General features: G+C 28.6%; 1 protein-coding gene across 1 annotated transcript in view; it reads right to left on the reverse strand.

Annotated features, from left to right (window-relative positions):
* Window positions 1–25,286, reverse strand: part of LOC132934407 (uncharacterized) — a 104,675-nt gene that overhangs the window by 13,864 nt on the left and 65,525 nt on the right. The window contains exons 3-5 of the mRNA XM_061000715.1: window positions 10,905–11,049; window positions 9,833–9,955; window positions 8,100–8,291 (exon numbers count right to left, since the gene is read on the reverse strand). Coding sequence (XP_060856698.1) covers window positions 8,100–8,291; window positions 9,833–9,955; window positions 10,905–11,049 — 460 coding nt within the window. The remainder of the gene's footprint in view (window positions 1–8,099; window positions 8,292–9,832; window positions 9,956–10,904; window positions 11,050–25,286) is intronic.

The raw sequence follows: 25,286 nt of genomic DNA on the forward strand, positions 1-25,286 counted from the left end.
TTTAATTAATTTAATAGATTTTATTAAACAAATTAATTCTTATTTGAATATTGATTTAGATATTTATGAGTAAAGTTTCACGTGGAAATTTAGTGGTTACAACGGCACAATATGAATTTATTAACACTTATTTTGTACGATAGTTTTAGCAGTGAAACTTGTACGCTTTTTGAGTGACATTATCAAACGTGCGTTTTAATATTAATTGGTTTAAGTGCCAATAAATACCTTGAACGTAGATAAATAACAGTGTATTCAAATATGTTATAGTTTCGAATGTATTATTCAGTATAAAAAAAATAATATAGAAACCAGAAATATACGTGTACCTACTATAGTTAAAATATTGTAAAATGTATATTATTATGATTATTATTTTTTTGACAAATTAAAATGACAGTAGTTACGACACCTGCAGTATACTGAATTTCAACTGAAGTGCTTAAAGATGATTGTACATAAATATATGGTGTAATTTTTTCGTAGTCCCTCATTACACAACTTAACGATATAGTGAAAACGAGCCAGTGATAAAATCTGACATTTTTATCTTCGCAAGGATATTGTGTGTGATAGCATCGGTGAAAATATGACAGAAACTACCCCTTTTTTTTATAACCACGCGTTATATAATTTCTTTGCGATTGTAATTTGTAGACCACGCAACAGGGACATATTTTATTGTATGCCCGGTGCATGTGCGCATGTGAAAGTATCAAGTGAAACGGCGGAGGGGTAAAGCGGTAAAGGCATTTTAAGTGTATATACCTAACGGCGTGCGCATTGTTCTCGACCGGAAAGTGGTGTCGCCCGTGACACCGGAAATAAGTCGTTCGACCCTCGGGGTCTTCGGGGATTCGTTAGCATAATAGTATATACTTGAATCGAACTGTACGACAACGAGTAACGACGGTGTTAGCGAACGGTCAGACGATAGACGTCGCCGTCATCGGTTAATAATGGCAATTCGATGCCGACATTAATACTGTATATCATGATATTACGGCGAGAGACGGTCGGTATAATAATATTATTATTATTATTATTACTACTACTACCGCCCGGTGTCAGGTGCAGGTAAGTCTTCTCTCGTGACAATAAGTGAGGCGAAAAAAATAGTTTGAAACGTTTAATACCTACTTCTTATGGTGTATTTTTAGTCTCTCACAGTCTTATTTTCCAAAATGGTCTAACAATATAATTGTATCGTTTCCACTAAAAATATTTTAGGAAATACCTTGTGTTTATTATCATAGCACGCTTTATTCGTGTGATTATTATTGATTTCCTATAAAAATACATTGTAAAAAAATGGACACTTCATTCGATGGAATTACTCAAATACCTATACAGAAATAGTAATGATTAAACTTATATTTTTCGTTTGTGCCGTAGTATCGTAAAAATATAACTGTAGTAAAGTCGGTTGGTCGAGGGGGTAGGTATTTATTTTTCACGAATCACCATCTACATTTATCTATAATATATTATATGAATATAAAAATATCTTACTCGTTGATGGAACCACTGTGGAACAAATTACAAGAAAATCTACCGAATACCACGACCGCAGTACAATTGTGATACCATAATATTATAATTAGGTTAGGGAGTATTAATATTTGCCAATAATATTTTAATATATTAGGTAATTATTTTAGGTTTTTATCACGTGCGAACCTACGATATTATCATGAACGACGGGTGGTTGGGGGGCGTATAGTATATAGATGGTGTAAATTATACAGTTGTACTCGGTACACATACAACCATGAAATCCGTCGGCCGAGAATCCGTGCATATACCTGTCTGGTAGTTACGACGTGACGGGGATGAGGTTAGGGGTTGGTTTACGATGGGATACGGCCGGAGAATTGCTGCAGGATTGCAAATGGCGTTGTGTGGGGGGGAGGTGTGCGTCCGCAGGGAAATCCCTTCGACCGACGGTTTCAGTATAACGCCCGATCATAGCCGTCGATCGCATACACACGATTATTTTACGGGTACGCGCATATCACATGATTACTTGCATTATTATTATATTATACGGTATAGGAAAGGGTTTAATTTTCAACGCCGGCGCTGCGTTTGGAGACGAGGGAGGACGTTTCGAATAGCGATCTAAATTAGTATAAACTAGCGTATATTATTATGTATGTATATTATATGATATAATATGATAATAGTATTACTAGGTATATAATAATAATAATAATAATAATATATTATAGACAAACAGGTGGCAACGCTGACACGACCACCGCCTGCGTGTTTATTCAAGCGCCAATATTATGCAACATCGCGGTTATAGATAATAATATACAGCAGGTACCCGCTCGGTATAATGTATAGGTTCGCTATCCACACATAAATATAATGTTATCTGAGGATATATTGTTATGTACCAGCAGTGTACTCACAGTGGCGTGAACTTATATAGGGCGCATTCCCGGTATGGTGTGGACTTAAGTAACCACTTTTGGAGGTATTTTATTTTGCAAATTTATACGTGAATAGTTTAAATACTAATTAATTTTCATAACGTATATAGTTTGTGTTTAGCGATGTTTTTTTTTTAGTTTCACGAGTTACAAATAAAATATAATCGTTTTGATAAAATGTGTAATATTAAGTCCTAGCTATGAAGCTTTAGTACAAAATAAATGTTCTACGACATTGTAATACATATACAATATTATAACTATAGTTAAATGCGATCATTTTAAAAGTTGTTCTCATATTATCATATCTCAGATTATAAGCATAATATACAATTTAAAAGTGTATAGGTTAGTATAAGTAATAAAACAACTAAGCTCAAAATTATTAATGAAGTTAATCATTGTTTTTAATTAATAAATACATTATAATAAGTACACCTATTATTATAGTATACTGCAATATAATATCCATAATTCTGAACTAAGGTACCTATAGCTCAATGGGAATATTTTGAAAGCAGGTAGACCGAATAAAGTAATACCAAAAAGAAATCCATGTACCAGAATGTCCATCGTAAACAACATTATAGTAATTAACCCTTAGCATTCATGTATAACGATTGTTAATAATCAGCACCAGATTTACCCATATGGCACTTATCGGCTCATAAAACACCAAGTATGGAAATATAAGTCAATACATCAATTATAAAAAGGCACATTTTTTTCGTCACTAATATTATAACTATAAGAAATTGGTTTTGTGATTTAACTTAAAAGCATTTTAATGTCAATCTCAACAACAGTTCCACTTATACCCCTATAACCTAGGGTTGCCTAATAATCTAAATCCGGCTCTATAGTAATATATTGATTTATAACGCATTATATTCTTCGCACAGCCATGTGTCACATATACAAAACACTGCCCTCATTATTATTGGGTCAATAATATGTGTATGCAGGTTTATCAGTACGCCTTTCCGGTTTTGCGTGACTGCGTTTCCTTCGGCACGAATCCCAACTTCCTTGCGTTTTCAACAGAATCCCCGGATCAGACCGGAAACGCACATGTATACGTACACGCGTGCTCACTTTAATATATATATATATATATTCTATGGTGGATCCCTCGTAAATAAAACCGTCAAAGTGACGGCGGTGGTGGATACGCACGGACGACCGGAAGTTTAGAGAACCGATTAAAAAGACGGCATTGGTGGTAGAATAACGACTTGTGGTATAAAAGAAACAAACGTTTGCGCAGACAAGTGACACACAGACACACACACGAGAATACAGCCACACAGGCGATGGTATTAATGTGTCCGTGTCTAAACGATGACGGTCGCGGAGATTTACTTTTACGTTACCTAATACTATTTTGTGCGCATTTTACTTTTATTCTTCAAACAACATTAAAAACAAATTCCCGTCCGGCGAATCACGTTTGATGTACAAAATTAAATACGTACATAACAATTACCAAGTATACATAGGTATGTCGCTCCTCTATATCGACATATTATTGTCCTTTACCGAGTTGGTTTAATATTATACATGGTTAGTCCATACGAAAATAATTATCCTGTTATTTCTTTTTTAAATAGAAAGTACAAGGATGGACTTTTTTTTACTATTTGCGAGTTTAAAGTACAGTATGAATCAAGGGTGAATTATAGTATTAGTTTTTAATATTTCCAAAAACTCAGTTATCGGTCAACACTTTAAAATGTAAGTGTTTATTCCTATTATGCAAATTGTATTAAATATCAGTGAAAAATAAAAAGTGTTACAATATACCACATTTTATGTTCAAAACAATTCATTTAAAATTAGAGTCAACATACCTATCATACAATTTTAAGTTAAAATTATTGTCTAACGAATTTCGGAGAAATTTATTGATATTTGTATTTTAGACTAATTTATAGTCATTTTAAAACTGTTATTTTTTGTGAATTTAAAAACATTTATAAAAATTAACAAACTAATTGGCACCAAAGATTCGAGCTTGGAGAGGCAGAAACGTGTTAAATTTTAGCTAAATATTATAATTTATAGTTAAATTAATATTATTTTAAGAAAAATTGTTTCGTTTTTGAATAATTCAAAATAATTATAATAATTGTTTTTTTCAAATTAGAATAGAAAAAAATATGTTACGTATTATAATAATACAAACTTTTGTCATTATGAATAATAACTTAGTAAGTGTACGTTATACTGTGGTAAAAGTAACTTGCTAAGTTAGTTAGTAAACACATCTTAAAAGTAACTTTTAACATAATTGTATAGGTACTTCTATAAGCCAAACCCCGTACACTTCCGCTTAAAATAAAAAATCCAAAGGTCTTGTATTTAATAAAATGCATAATTCCATGACAATGGACTTATGGTTACACCGAGTGAATGCTTTTGAATGATTCCGTTGACTTTAATACAGTTGGGTCTTTTTTTTTATTTCTTATAATATTATAACAATAACAATATTTTTTTGAAAAAACAATTTTTATCACACGGCGTTTTAGATAGGCAATCTTGGTACACGACATTTATGGTTAATTTTTTTTTTTGGTGCTTATCCTACCTATAATAATTTTATTTATAGATTTTTTTAAATTGATTCAGTTATGATTACACTCAATTATCATATATTTGAGTAATATATTATTTAAACTAATTATGTGAAGAAAAATTATCAGCCTAACATAATATTATGTTTGATTGAACAAATTCAAATACTATTTATGTTTATTTTTATTAATCTAATTTTATATGTATATTTAAGAGATATTTAAAAAAGAAATAGATTGGAAAAATTAATTTTATTATTCTGGTTCCAATTTTCCACACATGAGTGCACCTGAGTTGGTTATATCTACCAAGTATTATATTAAACAATGTTCTACTCTAAAGAAAATTAGCTTTTAACATCGGTCTTATGTTAAGTTATATGGAATTTTATTTTACTATGGTATAAAAAGTGTTTTGTATTATGATTCATCCAAAAAAATATTCCCTTTGAAATTTAAAAATATAGTTTAGTTTGTAATTGTTTTTCTTATAATTTAGTAAAAATATTAAGTTACTCGTTATATAAGCTCCATAATAATGAAACACTGTCAATGATGATTTATTTTAACGTTGTTAGTAAATACAATTTAATTTAGTAAATGTAATATTTTACCCCTTCATAATTTTCAATACTACGTACCTATTTGTTAAAATATATACATTTTTATCCAATGACTAAAATAATTTATTTTTAATGTTAATAAAACATTTATTTTAACAATATAAATTAATAGTTTATTAAACATCTGGGTAGTACCAATAAAAATAGTACCAATATTACTTATAATATGAATTAATAAAAAAAAACAATTTTATTATTATAACTGCCTAACGTATTGTATAATGTATAATGCACTTAATGAGTTACGAGTAGGGAATATTATTGTATTATATTATTATTATTATTATTATTATTATTATTATTATTATTATTATTAGTATGTGATTTCTTTTATTCCATACCATTGACTACTGTTAACATATATTGATAGAGCGATATAATAAAATTATTTTACTGTTTTAATATTGCAATCGGGCCACGATGGTATGACGCTTAACGCAAGTAACTTACCACAAAGTTAAGCTGAACGTTTGAAATGTGACAATATAAATTACTCGACGTTTGATCGTTATAAATGCTATCAGAATTTTCGAATTTGTTTTCTGAACACACGTTTCAAACATTAAATATGATGGAAATACATAAAATATTGTTAAGATTTTTAAAGTTGTTTCCATTAAAAAAATAAAAATAAATTGCGAAAAAGCAATATTTTTATATATTAATAAATGTGTTGAATCATAAATAATGCCTGGTATTTTGAGTAAAACTTGAGGGAAGTTTTATACCTATTATACTGTTAAAAATACAAGTCACAAAATGTTTTAAAAGCTATATTTAGTATCTTGTTTATTCTAAAGTGTAACTTAGGGTGATAAAAATATCATTATCTTAAAACACGCAAATCGTAGCTAATATTATTGTTATTATCATTATTATTATTATCACTATTATTATTACCATTGTCTTTTCAGTTTTGTCTAATATTTAATAAATATTTTATGCTATCATAATGCAATGATATATAAAAACGTTTTTTTTGTTTTGAATGATTTTAAAATTTGAATTATTCTAACCACACTTAAAGATTATTTTTTCAAGTGTTCATGAATAATATACATATATTACATCTGAAAGAATAGTTGTTGAATTATTACATTGTATGTACTAATGATAAGCCGGTTAATTATATATGTGGTTTAAAAATATAAAGGCTGTGATGATTATAAATTACAATCACAAATATTGGTTTAATTTAATTTCATAATTTGTAAAAAAGTACTTTTAGCAGATAACGTTTAATCACATAGAAATCGTTACTACTATGCATTTTGACGAGATACATCAACATTTGAGATAAGTCGTTTTCTTAGAAAATATCAAGAGTGGTTCTAACAAAAAGAAAGAAGAACTTTGTATAGCTATTGGAAACTCCTTAAGTGGAATGAAAAATCTAAGTATTTAAAAAATATGGTCTTTAAGTATACTTAAAAATTCTAAAAGTCAGAATTTGAATAAATGCATAATAAAAAAGAAAAGGAAGGTCAAATTATTCTGTATAGAACTAAATGCTAGAGTACCCAATACTCTTAAAAGGTTACAAGTGAAACAGATATTTTTTAGCTTAGTCGGATTTTTTTAATTTTAATATAATAATATTACAAAGCTATGATTAGACTAAGGTAATGATTAGAGTTTAGATTTTAGATGTATTTAATATTTTAATCAGTCTTCATGAAGCAATAAATTTAGTTTATTCTTTAGAATAAAATAAAATATACGACATTTTATTTTAGTTTTTCAGGCATTCCTAGCTTTTTTTGTTTTATACATTTTTAAGGTATTTTTTTTAGTATTATGGTCATATAAGGATGTGTTTGTACTTTCAGGGTTTTCAGGTTTTATGTTGTTTTAAAACATGAGATTTATACATTTAAAGTAAGTTCATTTATTTAAATTTTTAGAAAAACGTTTAAAAAAACTTTGTAACTTTGCTGTCTAAAAGTCTAAAATACTGTTTAAAACTCAGAAAAATAATAGTACCATTCCCGTGAGTAAAATTTAAAAAAAAATTTAACATTTTAGAAGTGTTATTGCTAATAACTAATAACCATAAAATTACAACACTTAATTATTTTTAGCTTATATTCATTAGTCAAGAATGTCGAGATATTTCGATACAATACGCTTTTAATTTCAAAACCTTATTTTTTCTCAGTGTACACTAGAGGATATAATAAAAGTTTTTTTTTTTGGGGGGGGGGAGGGGCAGAGCTCCTTAGCATTGGAATCCCAATTACTCAATTCTGTGGTGACTCGAAAAACGAATCGCCTTTTAACACAGCTTGGATATATGTAAATGTATTTATTCTTTCACCTGTGCGTTTTGTGATGATATTGATAAAGATAATGACTTAAATTCACACATTAATATTAAACTATTATATCTTGAAAAATGATTTCAATCGACTAGTGGAGTTGAAAAAAAAATTAAACTATTCTACGGTAAAATTACTTACTTTGAAAATTATTTGACGTGTCGTGTAACGTGCCGCTGTGCCTGGAAGGCGGGAGCGAACCGTTCGACGTCCGGTAACATATGCAGTAAACGGTCAATACGATGACACACACGCCCAGTATGGAGACTACGATGAGTGAGGAGACCACGAGTATGGTGATGTTAATTCCTAACAGCGTTAACGACGAAGCACCTGTGGAAGAAACGATAACTTCGATAAAGACTTTGCACGATTAACGGTATAATTATTATATTATATTATAATATTATATGATACATCGTACGAGGCGTTTCGTGACGTCATCATAAGATTACTGTATGGAAATGTATTAATTTTACCCAGGACCAGCGCGCATAGGTATTCGAGAGTCTTGGCGGGCGAGTGACGGATATTATTGGACAATATTTGGTGGGCAGCCGTGCGCATTTTATCGAACAGTGCCACAAATGTGTCTTAGTCGGTATTAGTAATAATATTATATCTAATGTTATGCTCTAGTCCAATCGATCGAGTTGTTTTTTATTTTACACGAAAAGAATAGGAACATTTCGGCGGTCATTAAAATAATATAGTACGTTCCAATTATATTGGTGTTTTGTGTTTGCATTGTATTGGCCTTTTGTGATAAGTGATCGTTCCACTTTTTTGAAAACTAGCGTAGTATAAAACTGTTTGTATTTAGAAGATATTTAATGAAATTCGAAAAATAAGGTTATTAATATTATACACAAATCAAGACTGAAAAATGTGGACGGAAATACATTGTTATTTTGCATTTATATAATGTTCTGTTATGGATGCAATTTAATGACGAGTTTAAAGAGGGATTCAATTATAATTATATTGAATTGAAACCTCAATCAGCGTAAAATATGGGACTCGACTGGAATATTCAACGATCCCAGTTAGGAGCGAATTTCGCAGAGAGTCTTTAATTGCAGTTGGTTTTTTTTTTGTACTGTTGCAGTGCGTAGGTATGTCGTTTGAAACAATAATATTAAATGGAATTTTAGATAAACGAAAAAAATAAAACAACAGTATCCGATACCAGACGATAATTGGGCGGGCCACTTTTTATGAAAGCAATCGATCTCATTCGAAAAGAAATTCCGAGAGAAGCTTTGGTTTCAAAAAGTTTATCAAGATTTAGCTTAAAGCATGGTGGTTTTTTTTTTCTTACATTTTTCCGACATCATTATTTTGTCGTTGTAGGTAGTGAATTATTAGCTACAACAAGGTATTATAATATGTTATTTGTAATAATAATAATAATATAATACCGAAGAGATTTAAAACGAACGAAAAAAAACGAAACGGTTAGCGGGAAGCCTACATAAAATATTATTAATTATTTTTATCATTATAATAAATAACTCGCTCCACTCTGAATCCGAAAATGTTTACACGCACATTAAAATGGTATCATAATGCTTTATCATATATTATTATTATTATGCGTAATATGTATGTGTGTAATGAGTGTGTACGTTCATCCGTAGACTATAATATAATACGATTGTATCGTCTGTCACGACGGCAAAATATTATGTAAAATTAAAATATAATAAACGTAATGGTTTTATTGTTGTTAAAATACGTATAGAACGCCCCCTCCCCTTCTGACGCACGTTTATTTCAATATATTATATTTTGTCGTTGAGTCTAATATTATTATACCCTACATAAAAAGCTAGCCTGAATGCAAAAAATGCAAATCTAACCGTTCGCCGTACCTTGACAAGTTGGCGTCGTCGCTTCGTCCGTACCATCGGGACAGTGGTTGATGTTGTCGCACACCAGGTCGTTGGAGATGCATTGCGACATCGTTTGACATTTGAACTCCCTGCAATTGTGGACTGGAACAACAGAAGAAAAAACACGTTTTTTTAACGTGGATTTATCGAACTTTCGGTAATGCGCTTAAAAAATATTATATATTGATTTAGGCGTCCTGCAGCGTATATGTCATTAGTGCTCAGTCTGTTGTGATTTTATTATTGACCTTTATGGTTTTTATAACTTTTTATTTATTTTTTTTTTCTAATCGGAATTCAAACTGTGGTGAAATTTTATATTTGGATGACGGAAATGGTGCATATATTATACATAAACTAGACAATATTACTCTAACCAAAAATATTTGATCATTACTTCTGATATTGGACCCATAATTATTATAATACTATAGTGCATTATGATGTAAATTTTGAAGTACACACGGTGCGCCGAAAAAAAATTTTGGTAGAAGCGTGATTTGATGCTTTGTTGGATGTACATCGAACTATACGTGACTATATGTGAAGCCTATTATTTTATTGGATACAGAATAATTATCTTTGAAGAACGACGACGACGACGACGACGACGGCGACGACGACGGTTTTCTGATGTAAGTATTATACAGTGATGGTGTGCTGGTGGTGGCTATGTTGATGGTACATTTTGTTATTGCCAAGTGGGTGTATGAATACAATATTATATAATATACATAATAATGTATTATATTATAAAATATACAAATAATATATATGTGCGTGTGTGTGCTGTAGTGTGCGTGACAAATAACGCTGTGACTAAAACTCGACGAGACAGAGCTTGATATCGGTATTTTATACACTTATGTATATGAGACGGCGGTTCCAGCGCGGGGGTTGGGGCGTCGAGTGGTGGACAGGATGGAGAAGCGGGGAGTTGTGTGATGGCAATGGGAGGGGGGGTGGTATGTGGGTGCATAGGGCTTTAGGATATCTCACTCTCTCTCTCTCTCTCTCTTACCCTCTCACTGTAAAAAAAAAAAATACTTACAAGGATCTTTGAAGGCGGTTATAATTAATCTAAAACCGTTGACACGCGTGCCCCACGAATCTGTCACGTACTTGAGCGTGACAAAATTCGTACGCGTAAATATCACGCCGACGGACTGTTTCGTACTGCTGCACGTGATGTCAGCCTGTGTAAAAACAAAAACAAAACAAAAAAAACACATGAAATGAATTGATTTTTATCGGAAATAATAATAGTAATAATAATAATATAATGTGTGTTTGGGCGTGCATTTCGTACAGTAATGTAATATTATTGTACACGGGAATCATGTACGGTACATATTAAAATAATAATGTTGGTAATTATTACGAACATATTCGTGCGATGTGTCAAATAGTTTTATTCGTCAATGCGCGGTATAATATTATACCGCGGTTATATTATTACTGACACGGGTTACCCGCTTATATTCGAAAAAACGCCCGATTGTGTGTAACAATAAACATACTGTAGGTTTACGACTTGCGGCTAATCGAGAATCGTACACGAATATTCATTGGCGTCTTTGATGTCACGTGCAAATTGATTTAGTGAAGAAAATGACGTAAGGTTTCGTCATATAATCCGGAGGTTCATTTGAAACCCTAGTAATTAGTATACATAATGTTTAAGTCTGTCCTCTCTGTAAGAAACTCACAAGGGATGCTTATTCCAAAATTACATGTAATGAATGTTTGGATTGCCAAAATGAAACACAAAGATTTTATTTTAAGACGGGCTATTATATTATTATTATTAAATGTCCTTTATTAAAAAAATTGAATAGTTAATTAAATTATTTATATTTCACCGCTTCGGTGTTTCCCCACATCGTTGTAAAAATAAGTCGTTTTTATCGGATGCACTTGTTCAAACGCAGATTTTTAGAATTTTTAAATACCTGTATTAAACACAATTTTTACAAATCCACGAATGACATTTAAAGATTGTCTTTTGTCTATGAAAGTTCCTTTTTTAAAAGAAAAATAATCTTTTTACTGTGAGGAATTGGTAGGAAAAGTGATCACACCGTTTCAAATTTTAACGGTTACGGTTTCAGTTTTCAGAACAGTTTTTTCATCAATTTATAGACATTTTCGATTTTTTAGGTTATTTCCTATAAATATAAATACAAATTTTTCGCTTGGTCAAAAAGCTTGAAAATATAATAAAACTAAACAATATTCTTTATACATATTTCTTAGTCATTTAAAAATGTAAAAGACACATTGTCATTAGTATAATCCACTAAAATGTATCATATTGTAGTTAAAACGTTATGAAATGTTTATTTTTTTAAATAATGTTGATGAATGTAAAGGGCAATTTAAACGAGTATAGTTTCGAAAATATTAAACTTTATATTATACTAAAGATAATAATTTAATGGTATAACTGTAACAGGTTTAAAGGTATACGAGCTTAGACGATTTCAATATTATAGTAATATTAATATTATTTTTATACAATTTTATAATTTGTAAAAATTGTCCTAGTATAAAAATACGGCTGAACATATTTTATATTTTATGTAAAAATACTATTCAAGATTATTACCATAAGTAGATAAAGTTTAATAACTCTGAAACTACTCGTTTGAATTTCGATTTTTTACATCTATATTTTTAACAAAAAAACACATGCTTTAGAATGCACAATAAAAAAGGGTGCTTTTATTTGAACGGAGAAGTTGTATCGCAACAGAACACTCCTTTAATCGTATACAAATCTAAGAAATTCAAAATATGGTCTTTAAAAATACCAAAAGTTAGAATTTGAATACATAAATTATTAAAATATAAAATATGCAGTGGTTGAGAATTCATGGCCTGACTCATTCCGTATATTACGTATACGAGTGAGTTCCATACTTTAACGTATATACAATTTTTTTTAAAAGTTTGAACAAATAAATATCTCCACTTAGGGTTTAAGTTTTGTCTGTGACCTTTAACTGGATATTATTATTATTAATAATAATAATAATAATAATAATAATAATAATAATAATATAATAATTATTAATTGTCACATAGTCCAGAATGCAATAGATATTATAATATAGTATACTTGAGTTTTCCCAGTATACTACTTAAATACATATTAATATTAGTGAATACAGTGCGGGTAATTTGTTCACATCACAACCTATTCGAAATGATATATTTATTACGTTGATTACACGTTAGTGGGTTATTTAAAAAGATAAATGTATTATCATATGCCAACTCACTCATCCAGTCGTTATTGTGTGCACGCTGCAATAGCGTATAAAGGTTAATCTGGGAAGAATAAAATAGTCATGATAAATAAGACCAAAATGGATCATCTAAGAAAAAAGTAATTTTTTTCAGTAATTATTAGATACTTTTCTTTTATGACGTGGAGGCTATATTATATTTTTAACTAAATGATTACTGGTTTTTTCTAACGATAAAAATGTGCGTTATATAATGTTATTTGACCACCACTCGGGTCGATAAATAATTTGATCAAATTGATAATAATATATATTAACAAGTATATTAAAAATCTCATTTCAATAAATAATAGCGATGATAATAATATTAATAATATTGATATAATCAGTTGACGAAGTGAGAAGGAGATGAGAGGGCAACCCTTCACCTTTTTTTTTATCATTTTGTCCACCCTATATCTATATAATTTATACGTTTTCTGTTCGTTTTCAAATTTATACTTCAAATATAAAGTAATGCATTTCTATCGATATGCTGTGAATATTTTTAATCATGAAAATATGTACAAACCACGAAGTATTGTGTATTTTTTACCATATTTTAACTTTAAGGGGAAATGTGAAATATTTGAATTTCGTGTATTATTCATAATAATAGAACATAGGTACATAGCTTTTTTTAGTCACAACGATCGCTGGATAAAATAATTATTGTTCTGTTTCTACAATATTATATTGATATTGGAAGAATATAGTTATATGATACAATTAGTTAATTAGCCACTTTGCCAATTAGTAACACATCATTGCACAATACTGCATACGAATCATGAAACAATAATTTTATTATTTATAACGATAAATTATTACATTATAATATACATTAAACATGGCAAAAAGATACATATTATTATTATTATTATTATCTTGTTGTATGATTATTATTTATTAATATAGTTTTCTAGTGCAAATTCATTACAAATGAGTTGACGGTTTCCAAATTCTCTTGCGCGTTAAAACCACATAATTCATTTGTCTTAAACGAAAACGGAATCTGTATTCATCTAGTTTGGTGGCGTGAAGAAACCCCCTGTTCACAAACGTTAATGAAAAACGCACATTGTATGTAATTTATGCGTTTATTATTACGAAGTAATAAACCAAACCAGGGTTTATTCGCGTTATATTGAAATTCACCGACTACATTTAGCAATAAAACAGTTCGAAAATTGGTTTCACAATATGTCGGATAATAATTATATAAGCACCTGCACACAAGTGTAAGTATAATATGTGATGACATAATTATACGTCTCGTACACTATTCGCATTATAATATTATTAATCTTTGTGCAGAGCTTAATTAAATCAGTAGGACGTGTAGGTACCCTCCGTCTGCATCGATGCTCATTAGTCACCCGTAAGCTTAGTTTGACGATATGAATGAACGATTTCCAATGCGAAACCACCAAAGTTTTACGCAAATATTTACAATTCAAAAGCCTGCTACTTTTCTACGCGGGTGACCTGCAAAAGTTTTCGTGATGTCTATAATTAATATATTATTATACTATATATATGCATAATACTCGTTATCTGATCACTGGACAAGCACGCCGTCATAAGACTATACCTACCTATATAATATTACTATTATTGTATGATAATAATTCCCAAAACGATAATAATTTATAATAATTTGTGGTGTACATACAACAATAGATATGTGCATATAATAATATAGTAATATACCAAAAGAGACTCATAAAGTGTTAACGAGGGCACCTGTCCGATTCGCGGTGGAATCGGTGCCAAGTATGCGTATTACTCGTTCACTCGGTCCCAGGTAGGGGGACACCTTGTTTACACGACCACTTACGCTTGGTCGTGTGTAATCGAGTGATTTCCGACGAGCAGTCATAAATTCCTTCCGTTTTAGACCTTCGAAATTCGAATATATTATGTGATGGACGTGGTAAGTACACTGCAGCAAGAGTTAGATATTATGCAATTATATGTAAGTATTGTATGTGTATATATATATGTCTAGATGTGTTACGAATTCGATATAATACAATTATGCAGTCAATAATGGCCTACCTGCAAAAAGTACCTCACTGCGGCCAAGGAAGATAAAAACAAAAAAAAATGTTACATCACAGTGGTGGCCAAGGCTTGAGGGCTTGATTTTTTTTTTTTTTTTGGGGGGGGGGATATCAAAATCACACAATTTATCTTTTTTTAATATTTTCTGATAAATAGCTGTAACATCGAAATATATTCAAAAGCTTCAAAATTAGCCCTATAATATTTTATAACTCACATGGCCAAATTAGCCGTTAATCTTATCAATTACTTAATTGTCACAATTTTAAATATATATATGTACCTACACATACAAATTATTAACTTAAGAGCATTTATCAGACTAAACTTAATTTTTTATTAAACATACAATAAATGTTATAATTTTAAAAGTAATAAGTGTTTTAATTATATAAAATAGTACAAAAGTCAAAAAATTAAAAATTAAAAATATTGAAATATTAACAACTACTAATTACAATAGAAAATCTAACTTTGGATTCTTCTTTTTTGCTGAGAAATCAATTAATTTATCTATATCCAAAGAAATGTGTCGATTGATATGTATATGAAAGTGAGATCAAAACGAGATGTAAAAATGAAAAGTGTCAGAATCCTTATAAAAAAAATTTGAAATCCCAAAATTTGTTGGCTGTTTCGGCCTTGTGTGTACTCAACCAGTCGTCACTGTCTTAATGTTGAAAAGGAACTTTCCATGGTAAAATTATTCATGTTTACAAGCATTGAAATAATAAATTACTTTAAACACGACAGTCGTCTAACATATTAACAATAAAAAATCAACCAAATTAGAGTTGTAAATAGAGAATTTGATGAGAGTCCCTATCGGAAAACTACGTATGCGATACGTGCTGGTGGACTAGATGAAAATATAAGATAACGACAAACGAGAATTTTCAAGAATTTAATAATATCGAGTATACTAATACAATATTATATTATACACTGTAATAATAAATTCGTATATTATATTAAAATTAATTTATAATAGGTACATATTCATCCGTTATTTTTTTTTTTGATTAAGAAGGCCATGGATAAAGGGGCTTAGAGCCCCTTTCTAAAACCACCATTGTTACATTATGACGACGACGGATAAATAAACTAAATCAAATCATATCAATTTCTAATAATAATTGTATTATAAATGTATTCTATGCGGTAGTGTTTTGATCAGGCTTCAGCTGGTACAACCCATATTATCCGACCATTCTCCATATATTAATAATAAAAATAATACATTTTTAGTTCTTACAATTTTCAAAAAAATGTTCAAATTTAAAATGCTCTCTTCGAAATTAAAATATCAATAAAACATTACTACAAAAACCCTTGGATAATATTCTTGCATTTAAATAACTGTATAATATTCACTCTTATATTAAAAACAATAGAGTTAAATGGACTATATGTTAAACGTAGGTAGGTTTTGTTTTAATCCTATACAATTTGCTGCTGTACATTTTAAGACGGAGACAACACTTGACGTCTACTCAAGTCAAAATAACGTTCAAATTTAACAAACTACCGATTTGCGCAAACTATTTAGTATTATAGATATAAATGCTTGCGTGTCTAATCAACTAACTAAACTTCAACAAGCTTAAGAATCTAATGGACACGCAAAATACTAGGTTTACCAAAGTCAACATAATATTTAACTACTGTTATACATATCATAAATCATAGCATTTATGTATTATATTTAAAGAGTTGGTTTTAGTTGGCATATCTAAAATGTCTTATTAAACATACGTTTTAACAGATTTCTACCGAAAAATATTGCATTCCATTCAAACGTGCATTTTTGAATAATAATATAAACGTGTATAATATGATTTATGAATACTATTCACCAAATTGCATTCTCAAAATGTTTTGGTTATTACTTATTGTATTATTTACTATGTACCGTTTGATCAGAACAATATAATTTTTTACATTTGATTATTGAACAATAAGCAAATAAATATTTTATCCAACCAAACTGCAGCCGATCAAAATTGCTCAAATATTTCGATGAAACCCAAACGCAGTTCTTTTAATTGATTTTAAAGTTTTTTGAACTTGATTAAATTAATATGACTGCAGTATTTAAAAAGTTTTAAATTTTGAAATATAATTGTTAGCAAAACAATTATTTAATATAATAGTCGTTCTGTAGTCGGTACTTCGGTGGAATTTGGGAAATGCCGAATATCAATTTTGAAATTCACTTGCAGCTCACCCCCATTTATTTTTTCTTTATTAAATATATTATTAATTATAAGCATTGTGATGATCAATTCAAAATAAAATTTCACATACAATTTATACAAATCATTAAATGTATTAACACAATATACGAACAATTATTATCGTACAATCGTATTTATTTATTATTTCAATATCGAACATTTATACGAAACTGTATTTTCATTTTTTTCACACGTTTTTTAAAAACTAAATCCGAATTCTAAATTAGAATGTGCATTTTAAATGTGTCCTGGGCATCACAAAATGTCTGTAAGTTGGCAATGTTGTGGATACTACCACTGGAAATCTGCGCTAGAACCTAATAATTTATAAATAGGTACACAATATATATTGGTGGATAATATATTATATTATTATGTAGCCATTTTGTAATAATTAAATGCTAATAAGTAACCAGATGAATCCAAATTCTCAGGTGATTGCGCGGTATTAGCATACTGCAGCGACAATGTCGGTCGGTGGCGGTAAAACTGGTGAAATGTTTGCGATTCGAGTAAAAATGGTTAATACGTTAGTGGTAATGCGGTATATAATCTTAATTATTCGAGACGAATATTCTGGAGTGGTTGAGAGCGGCGAATACTCGTCGGACTTTTTCCTAGGCGTTTCAATCGAACTCGGCTGTTCGAACGGTCGCGGACAATGTTTTTGCGCGTCTGCGTCACAAACGGTATTGCGAAACTTTGCTAATTAAAATATTGAATTATACGTATACATGAGTAATATATCACTTTGAAGTCCTCCACAGCAGGTGGGAGCCATATACGCATAATAATATCATAATCACTATAGTAGGTATAATAATAATAATAATAATAATAATAATAATCATAATATCCACGTCGCCATATTATATATTGCAAACGTATTCACACAGCATAATAATAATATGTATCTCTATTGATTTCGATGATAATAATATATTATCTCCTTGTAGTCAATAAAAAATATGATATACCAGGTTCCATGCAGGACGCGCGCGAGGATTATATTACATTATAATTATATTACTTTTATACTGTAGGTACACATTTTTTTAATTTTTTTTTTATCAAATTCCTCTTTGTAATCGGTAACTATCATTGTTGAAATTGTTTTTTAAATATTCGAAAGTAAATTACAATTTCCTTATAGGACCTTTTGTTCATTCTATGTCCTTATCCTATATGTGTATACATTATTCATAATATATACCTAGCCAGATATAAAGTCGTTGTTATATTATTTACATATTATACGTTTGTAGATTTCCAGTAGCACAATTATAATTTTAAATGCAATACATTTTTAACTTTTAATCTATGGTGTATAGAAACTTGAACAGTATAATATATTAAATGTTTAATTTTTGTCCCAATGAAACAATTCCATCTTGTTTTACTATTGTTATATTTTATCCAAGTCATTATATTATATTATCTCCACTGAAGATAAGCTCAATTTTCGGTGGGTCTGGAGTATACGAGTATAGTTCCATGGAATCTATAGTTTCTATAGCTGGCACTTATAGTATCACCTCTCCTGAAAATTAGCATTCTCCTAATTTGTGTAATTTATGGTTCTTATTTAATATTAATAAATGCATGTGTACTGTACAAAGCTATCATGAAATATTTGATTTTTGAACTGGAATCATATTGGGTTTAATACCAAAAAAATATTTCTTAATACCTGCGAAGTCGCCAAATAAATAAATTGGTTTTAAAAATAATTTTTAAAAAATGGTGCGTTTAAAACTGGACAGATTGCGCCACTATTTCATTACTTAGCTTTTGAGGAAAAGAGTTGGGTCAATCTTATACAGATTATTTTTACTATAAGTAATTGAGACTGATGAATTAATTTACCTGTCAAAATCTGTCTGGTTGTTAGGGAGATTACTTTGGCTGTAAAAACATCACTCTGTTGTAAACCGAGTGATCATTTTAACAGTAAACACGTCTTGTTAACTCAAAAAACATTACTGTTTTCGTAATTATATTGTTATTCGTATTATTATATAAAAAAGTTTTAAGTCTTATCAAAATGACATTTTTGAAAAAAAAATTATATATTTTTTATTGTTATAATTAAATTTAATATTTTTACTTGTTTGTAATACTATTTAAAATATGAAATTTTTTTTTTTTGCAAAGGTTTCAAATTAAAAAAAATGAATAGATTATAAAATAAATAGTGTTATGTGATGAAATATCCACTCTGTATACTATACCACAAGACCAAGATATTATGTTCGAAACTTAAAAATGAAAATAAAATAAATAACAAATACATTGTAATATTATTTGATATTATAGATAAATCATACCATTAGAAATATGGTTGTGTTGATGCCCGATAAGAACCGTTGTTTATGACACTTCACTTAAAATTATGTTTGATGGTTATCGATGGTTTTTACTTGAGAAATGACTGAGAAAATCACGGGCCAAACGTGAAACTTTTAAGCGCAATTGTTTTAACCGAGAAGTGTGCACAGAAAACACAATTATAAATAACAATTGATAACATAATGTAATAATATTTTAATGTAAATCCAGTGCATTCTTTGTTTAAATCTAAATATTATAATGATAAATAATAAGGTATATCGAAATTAATTAAATTAAAATGTATCGTGTATCGTGTATCTTAGAGTCTGACTGCAGTAATTTAGAATTAATTTATAAATATTGAGTATCTAGTTACTGAACATTTATGTATCTACTTAGTATCAAGTTACTCATTCCGACTCTTATGCCTGCATTTTATCAATATTCTATAAACTTTGTCTGGATTTATAAAGAAAGTTCACAGGTAGATGTTGTAAAATACGATTACGGTAAAGAAAATTATCGATTAAACTTTTGGATTGCGACCGAACATAAATAGTGTAATATTTATAGGCACTTTACTGAATGTTTGATTCTCAGGGTAAAGTTTTAAATATTATTTCAATTTTAAATTTCCTTCACTCTACAGCTTGACGGAAAAATGTATTTTAAATACTATTTATACAATACCGCGTTGAATACCTATCGCAGTGGATATTTCGTATTTATGTGAGTGTATATAACACATTTTATATTGGTTGGTTAAATTGTTAAAGTTAAAAAAAAAACATTGTATTGCATTAATTTTCATTAGAATTATACACATATAATATGGGTTGCTATAATGTTGTGTCGTCCGCGTGTCCTGTTGTAGACGATTTATGCGTTAACACCACAGACATTTGCATAGGTCATATGTATTTATTTAGCACTTGGCGAATAATAATGCTACTTGATCGCTCTGGACGATTTACCTCACATGCTAATGGAACGTATATATAAGCTCCAGCACAGGGATTATTTATCTTAAATTTTCGCCGTCGTATTGCGTGGGTACGACACCAGCTACAATTCATTAACTCGAGAAGTTGGGAATACATCAACTCCACTAAAAAAAGCATTGATTACACCATAACAATAAGTAAAAGTAGTTCTGAAATAGTGGTAAGGATTTCCTAGGAAAAGAAAACTCTTTTCAGTTACTCATTCTTTCTCTCTCTCTCTCTCTCTCTCTTAACAAAAAATACGAATTCATTTGTCATTACACTTTTCTTTCTTTTAAATTAAAATTAGCGGAGATTAATGGTTATCACTAATAACCAAGACTTGAACTCGACTTGAGCTATTATATATATAGTATTTCATCATTATCGCACCAGTTAATAGTTACCAAAAGAAAATGATTGAATAAAAGATTATACACGTAGTACCTATTCAAGCAGAGTATTTTGAATCGTTATTTTGGTAAATTGGATTTAAGTTGTTCATTCCCATTACTCACCAAAAAAAATTCTCTCATATTTTTTTTTAACTTCCGAATAAAGAATGTATTTCAAGTTCTATAAGAAAAGACACTTGTTCGAGAATTTCATGTAATACTGTTCAAAAATCACATTTAACTGATACGTAAAAACTCGAACAGTTTTTTCACCAATTAATTCACATACCTACATCAATAATGGAAATGTTCCAACTATTACAAAATACGGCTAAGAATACATTTTTATATTTTTAAAAATTTCTTATTAAATGACAGCTTAAAATATGCTTACTACTAGTATAATAATTATTATTATTTTAGTGATTAACAACTCATAAAGCCACAAGCTGAAACCAAATAATATCCATCACATGTTATGGAAAATCAAGAGTTAGCGTAAGGATCAGTATCGAGAATTAAAAAATGTATCAGTATTAATTGAATGCGTAGCTGTTAATGTATTACCTCAGTATTATTTTAGTCTTAATGACTTTTTTCCTGACAAACAGATATATATATATAACAGTGGTAGAGTCAATGAAATATATTGTTAAAAAAATAGCTATAAAGTTGGTATCAGTTAAGCACCATTAACTTTGAATTATAAGGCATTTTACAAAAAAAAAAATCATAATACTTATTTAGGTGCTTTAGATAGGAAACTGTACATTATGTACTTTAATGTCTATGTTACAAGTGTTCAAACATGTAATCAACATTTTGCATAAAAAGAAAATTTAAAAAAAAATTTAAAAACTTAGTGGTTGACGGTTGTCCTTGTTCAGCGGACATTTATCTCTTGAATTATACGTTTCTTCAATGATGTTACATAAGAATAATAATTATTGATATTTATAATTCTATCAATAAGGTAGGTATATGAAAATATGAAAATTTAAAATATAATACAAATTTATTATCGCTATATAGGTATTTACAAAGTTATAAAATAAAAAATAAGTAAAATGTAGAGTAAATAAAATATGACCTTTAGTTAATTTTACAAAATGCAATGGTTTTTAATTAACTTTATTTAATCAAAATCTCGCCCGGGAAAAAATGTCACTAAAGCACGATAGGATAATACTTTGAAATGAGAAAATTGTATATTGTTTTCCACAATAAATAACGACAAAATTGCAATATTATAAATTTCATAACAACTATAACTGTATATTTTAAAGTTATTAAAAATTAATTAATTTAAGATAATATACGAATATTTTATAATTTATTATTTAATAACAAAATATTATAAGAAGTACGTAGCTAATATTTTCCTTTCGTTTCATTTAAAGCAGTGTCTAACATTCTTGAACGGTTTAATTACAATAAACGTTATTATTTTAAGATGCTTAAGAATAATATTGTAATCAATACAATTTCTGGAAACATTTACGTTTAAAATGTAAGATGTACCTACAAGGAATCGCAATCATTGTGTAAAGTACAATAATTATAATAGAAACTGCGAATGTCAGAAACGCAATTCATGAAGTCTACATGCACTACGCTGAATATTTTCACGTATTTCGTTCAAATTATTTTTTTCTCACTCAACTGGAAAATATATTTCATGATTTTATATTTATATGAATTATTTGATTGGTACAATTGAAAAAGGCAAACAATTATTTTATTTTTTATTTACTCATTAAAGAATTGATTTTATTATATTTATCTTACTTTACGTTTTTAAGTTCGATTTTTCTTGTCACCAAATGTAAAGTTTTTGAAATTAAGACTTTTAACCTGTTGAGAACATTTTTACTGTTCAATTTTTGTATTTGCTCACTTAATGGTATTACTACTGACTTTTACCATATTTTATTATAAGGTGTTACTATACATATATACTAACCAATAACCTCTTAGAATAATTTTTTTAATATTCATTAGATAACTTTGCGATGTTTGAGACAAATTTACAGCACCAGAGATCAGGTTATTTTTTTCAAAATCTTGATGGCGTTTTTAAGACGAAATTAATGTAAATAATTTTACTGAGCGTAATATTAAAATTACAAACATTTTACATAAATAAATACTTTAAAAGTTCCCGAACAAAACGTACCTAACGTTCATAATTTATTAATAGCCAAGCAATAATTATTTTGTAAGTTTAAAAAAAAATACGAATTACGTCTAAAGTACACGTCTAAGTGTTATAAAATATTTTTATTAACTGATTAAAATTACAGCGTGTAATATTATGCTCGTTATATTTGTATTAAATTATTTATACAAATTAAATTAACAGAAAATAAATAGTTTAAACTTTTAAGTCCTATTATTATAGGTACACGATTAACTTGTAATATTTAGAGAACAGTGATACAAATATTTTATTTCATTTAATAATGGTTAAAAAAAACAAAGTATAATACTATTTTATTATGTAAGAACTTGAGTACATTATAAGTATTTCAACTGATTTTAAGTTTCGTTCTAGTATTGAGTCACTGGAAAAAATACAAAGGTCCCCAAAAAGTATAAAATATTTCCTTCAATAAATTTTAAACTTCAAAAGCTAGCAAATAAATTAACTAAGTTTAAAAAAGAACGTCTGAAGAAACTAAAAAAACTACTAACATTTTTTCCGAGGCCTCAATATCTTAGAAGATTAAAAACTTGTTGTATTTATGACATAGTCCAAACTTTTTATTTTACTTTTAAATTATAAAATCATAATTATTTTAAACACTTTAAAAATTAAATACTATAATTACCAAAAATATAATCATTACAGCTAAAATAAGAAACAAAAAACGAAATATTGTTGTTTTATTTTTGTAAATTAGTCTCGAGTTTTTACGTGTTAACTTTTTGATACTTAATTTAATATCATTATTCATTGATGTTTTATGTTATTTATTTATACCAGAACGGGATGAACCCAATGTACAATTACCTAGGTATTATAATAATAGTTTTATGGCATTATGGTACTTATTTTAAAATAGTGTTTATAATTTAAGCAATGTTATCAATCGCTGAAACGTACATGATTTTTATATTTAATTATAATAATATAATAATAATAAGTATAATAAATTCTACTTTACTTATATATTTAGCTGTAAATGTGTATTTATGTAATTCAATTTTTAAAACGATTTTTAAGTGCGTTTAGCCAATATAATATATATTTACTACTAAGTATCAAATGAACAACGTTTATAGGCATGTCAATAAAAGTCCATTTTTCAAGTCAATTTAAATATTAAAAAAACTTTATTCCAATTATTGTTTGTTTGTTTACAATATTGCTTATGCAGTTAACATACGAAATGATAAAAAATCTGTCCGTTTTTTAGCTGAATAAATGTATATGGTATAATATGAAATTCAGAAACACTGACAATCACAGTATAACTGACAGAGGTTGTAACAAGCTACGGGCTAACGATGGACCTCACCAAATTGAATCTGGCAAAAATGTATTATACCTAAATAGAGTAGGGTCGATGACTTTTGGGTTATAGAAAACCAATTTTGAAACAAAAATATCTATAAGGCGACAAATAAAATAACAATGCATTATGCATGGGAAAGAACATGTGAGCTTAATATTATGGACCTACTGTTTGTGTATTATGAATGGCATGTAGTAAATGCACAATACGTATAATACTTTTATATTTGTTAAAAACGCTGAATTTAATAATACCATAAAATAATAAAATCAATATCTGGATGTTGGTGGTAAAATAATTTCTACTCATTTGCGCTAACCTAATTGGTCACATTAACTTAACATAATTAGGTATAATATATAAATATTGATTTACATTTTACATACATGCATTATAATAATAAATTATTATACAACCAACGCAAAACCACCATACAAATACAAAAGTGAGTATATTAATTACATGGATGACATGACTTGTATGAACACCGAGCTAATTGTATACAGCTGTGATAAGCATACATTATACATGCGTACTATTTTATGAAATATTTATCATGAGCTTAAATAATTCCTAAATGCGAACAAAACTATTCCCATAGAATACGACAGT

Source organism: Metopolophium dirhodum, chromosome 1 (assembly GCF_019925205.1).
Source record: "Metopolophium dirhodum isolate CAU chromosome 1, ASM1992520v1, whole genome shotgun sequence".
NCBI lineage: Eukaryota > Metazoa > Arthropoda > Insecta > Hemiptera > Aphididae > Metopolophium > Metopolophium dirhodum.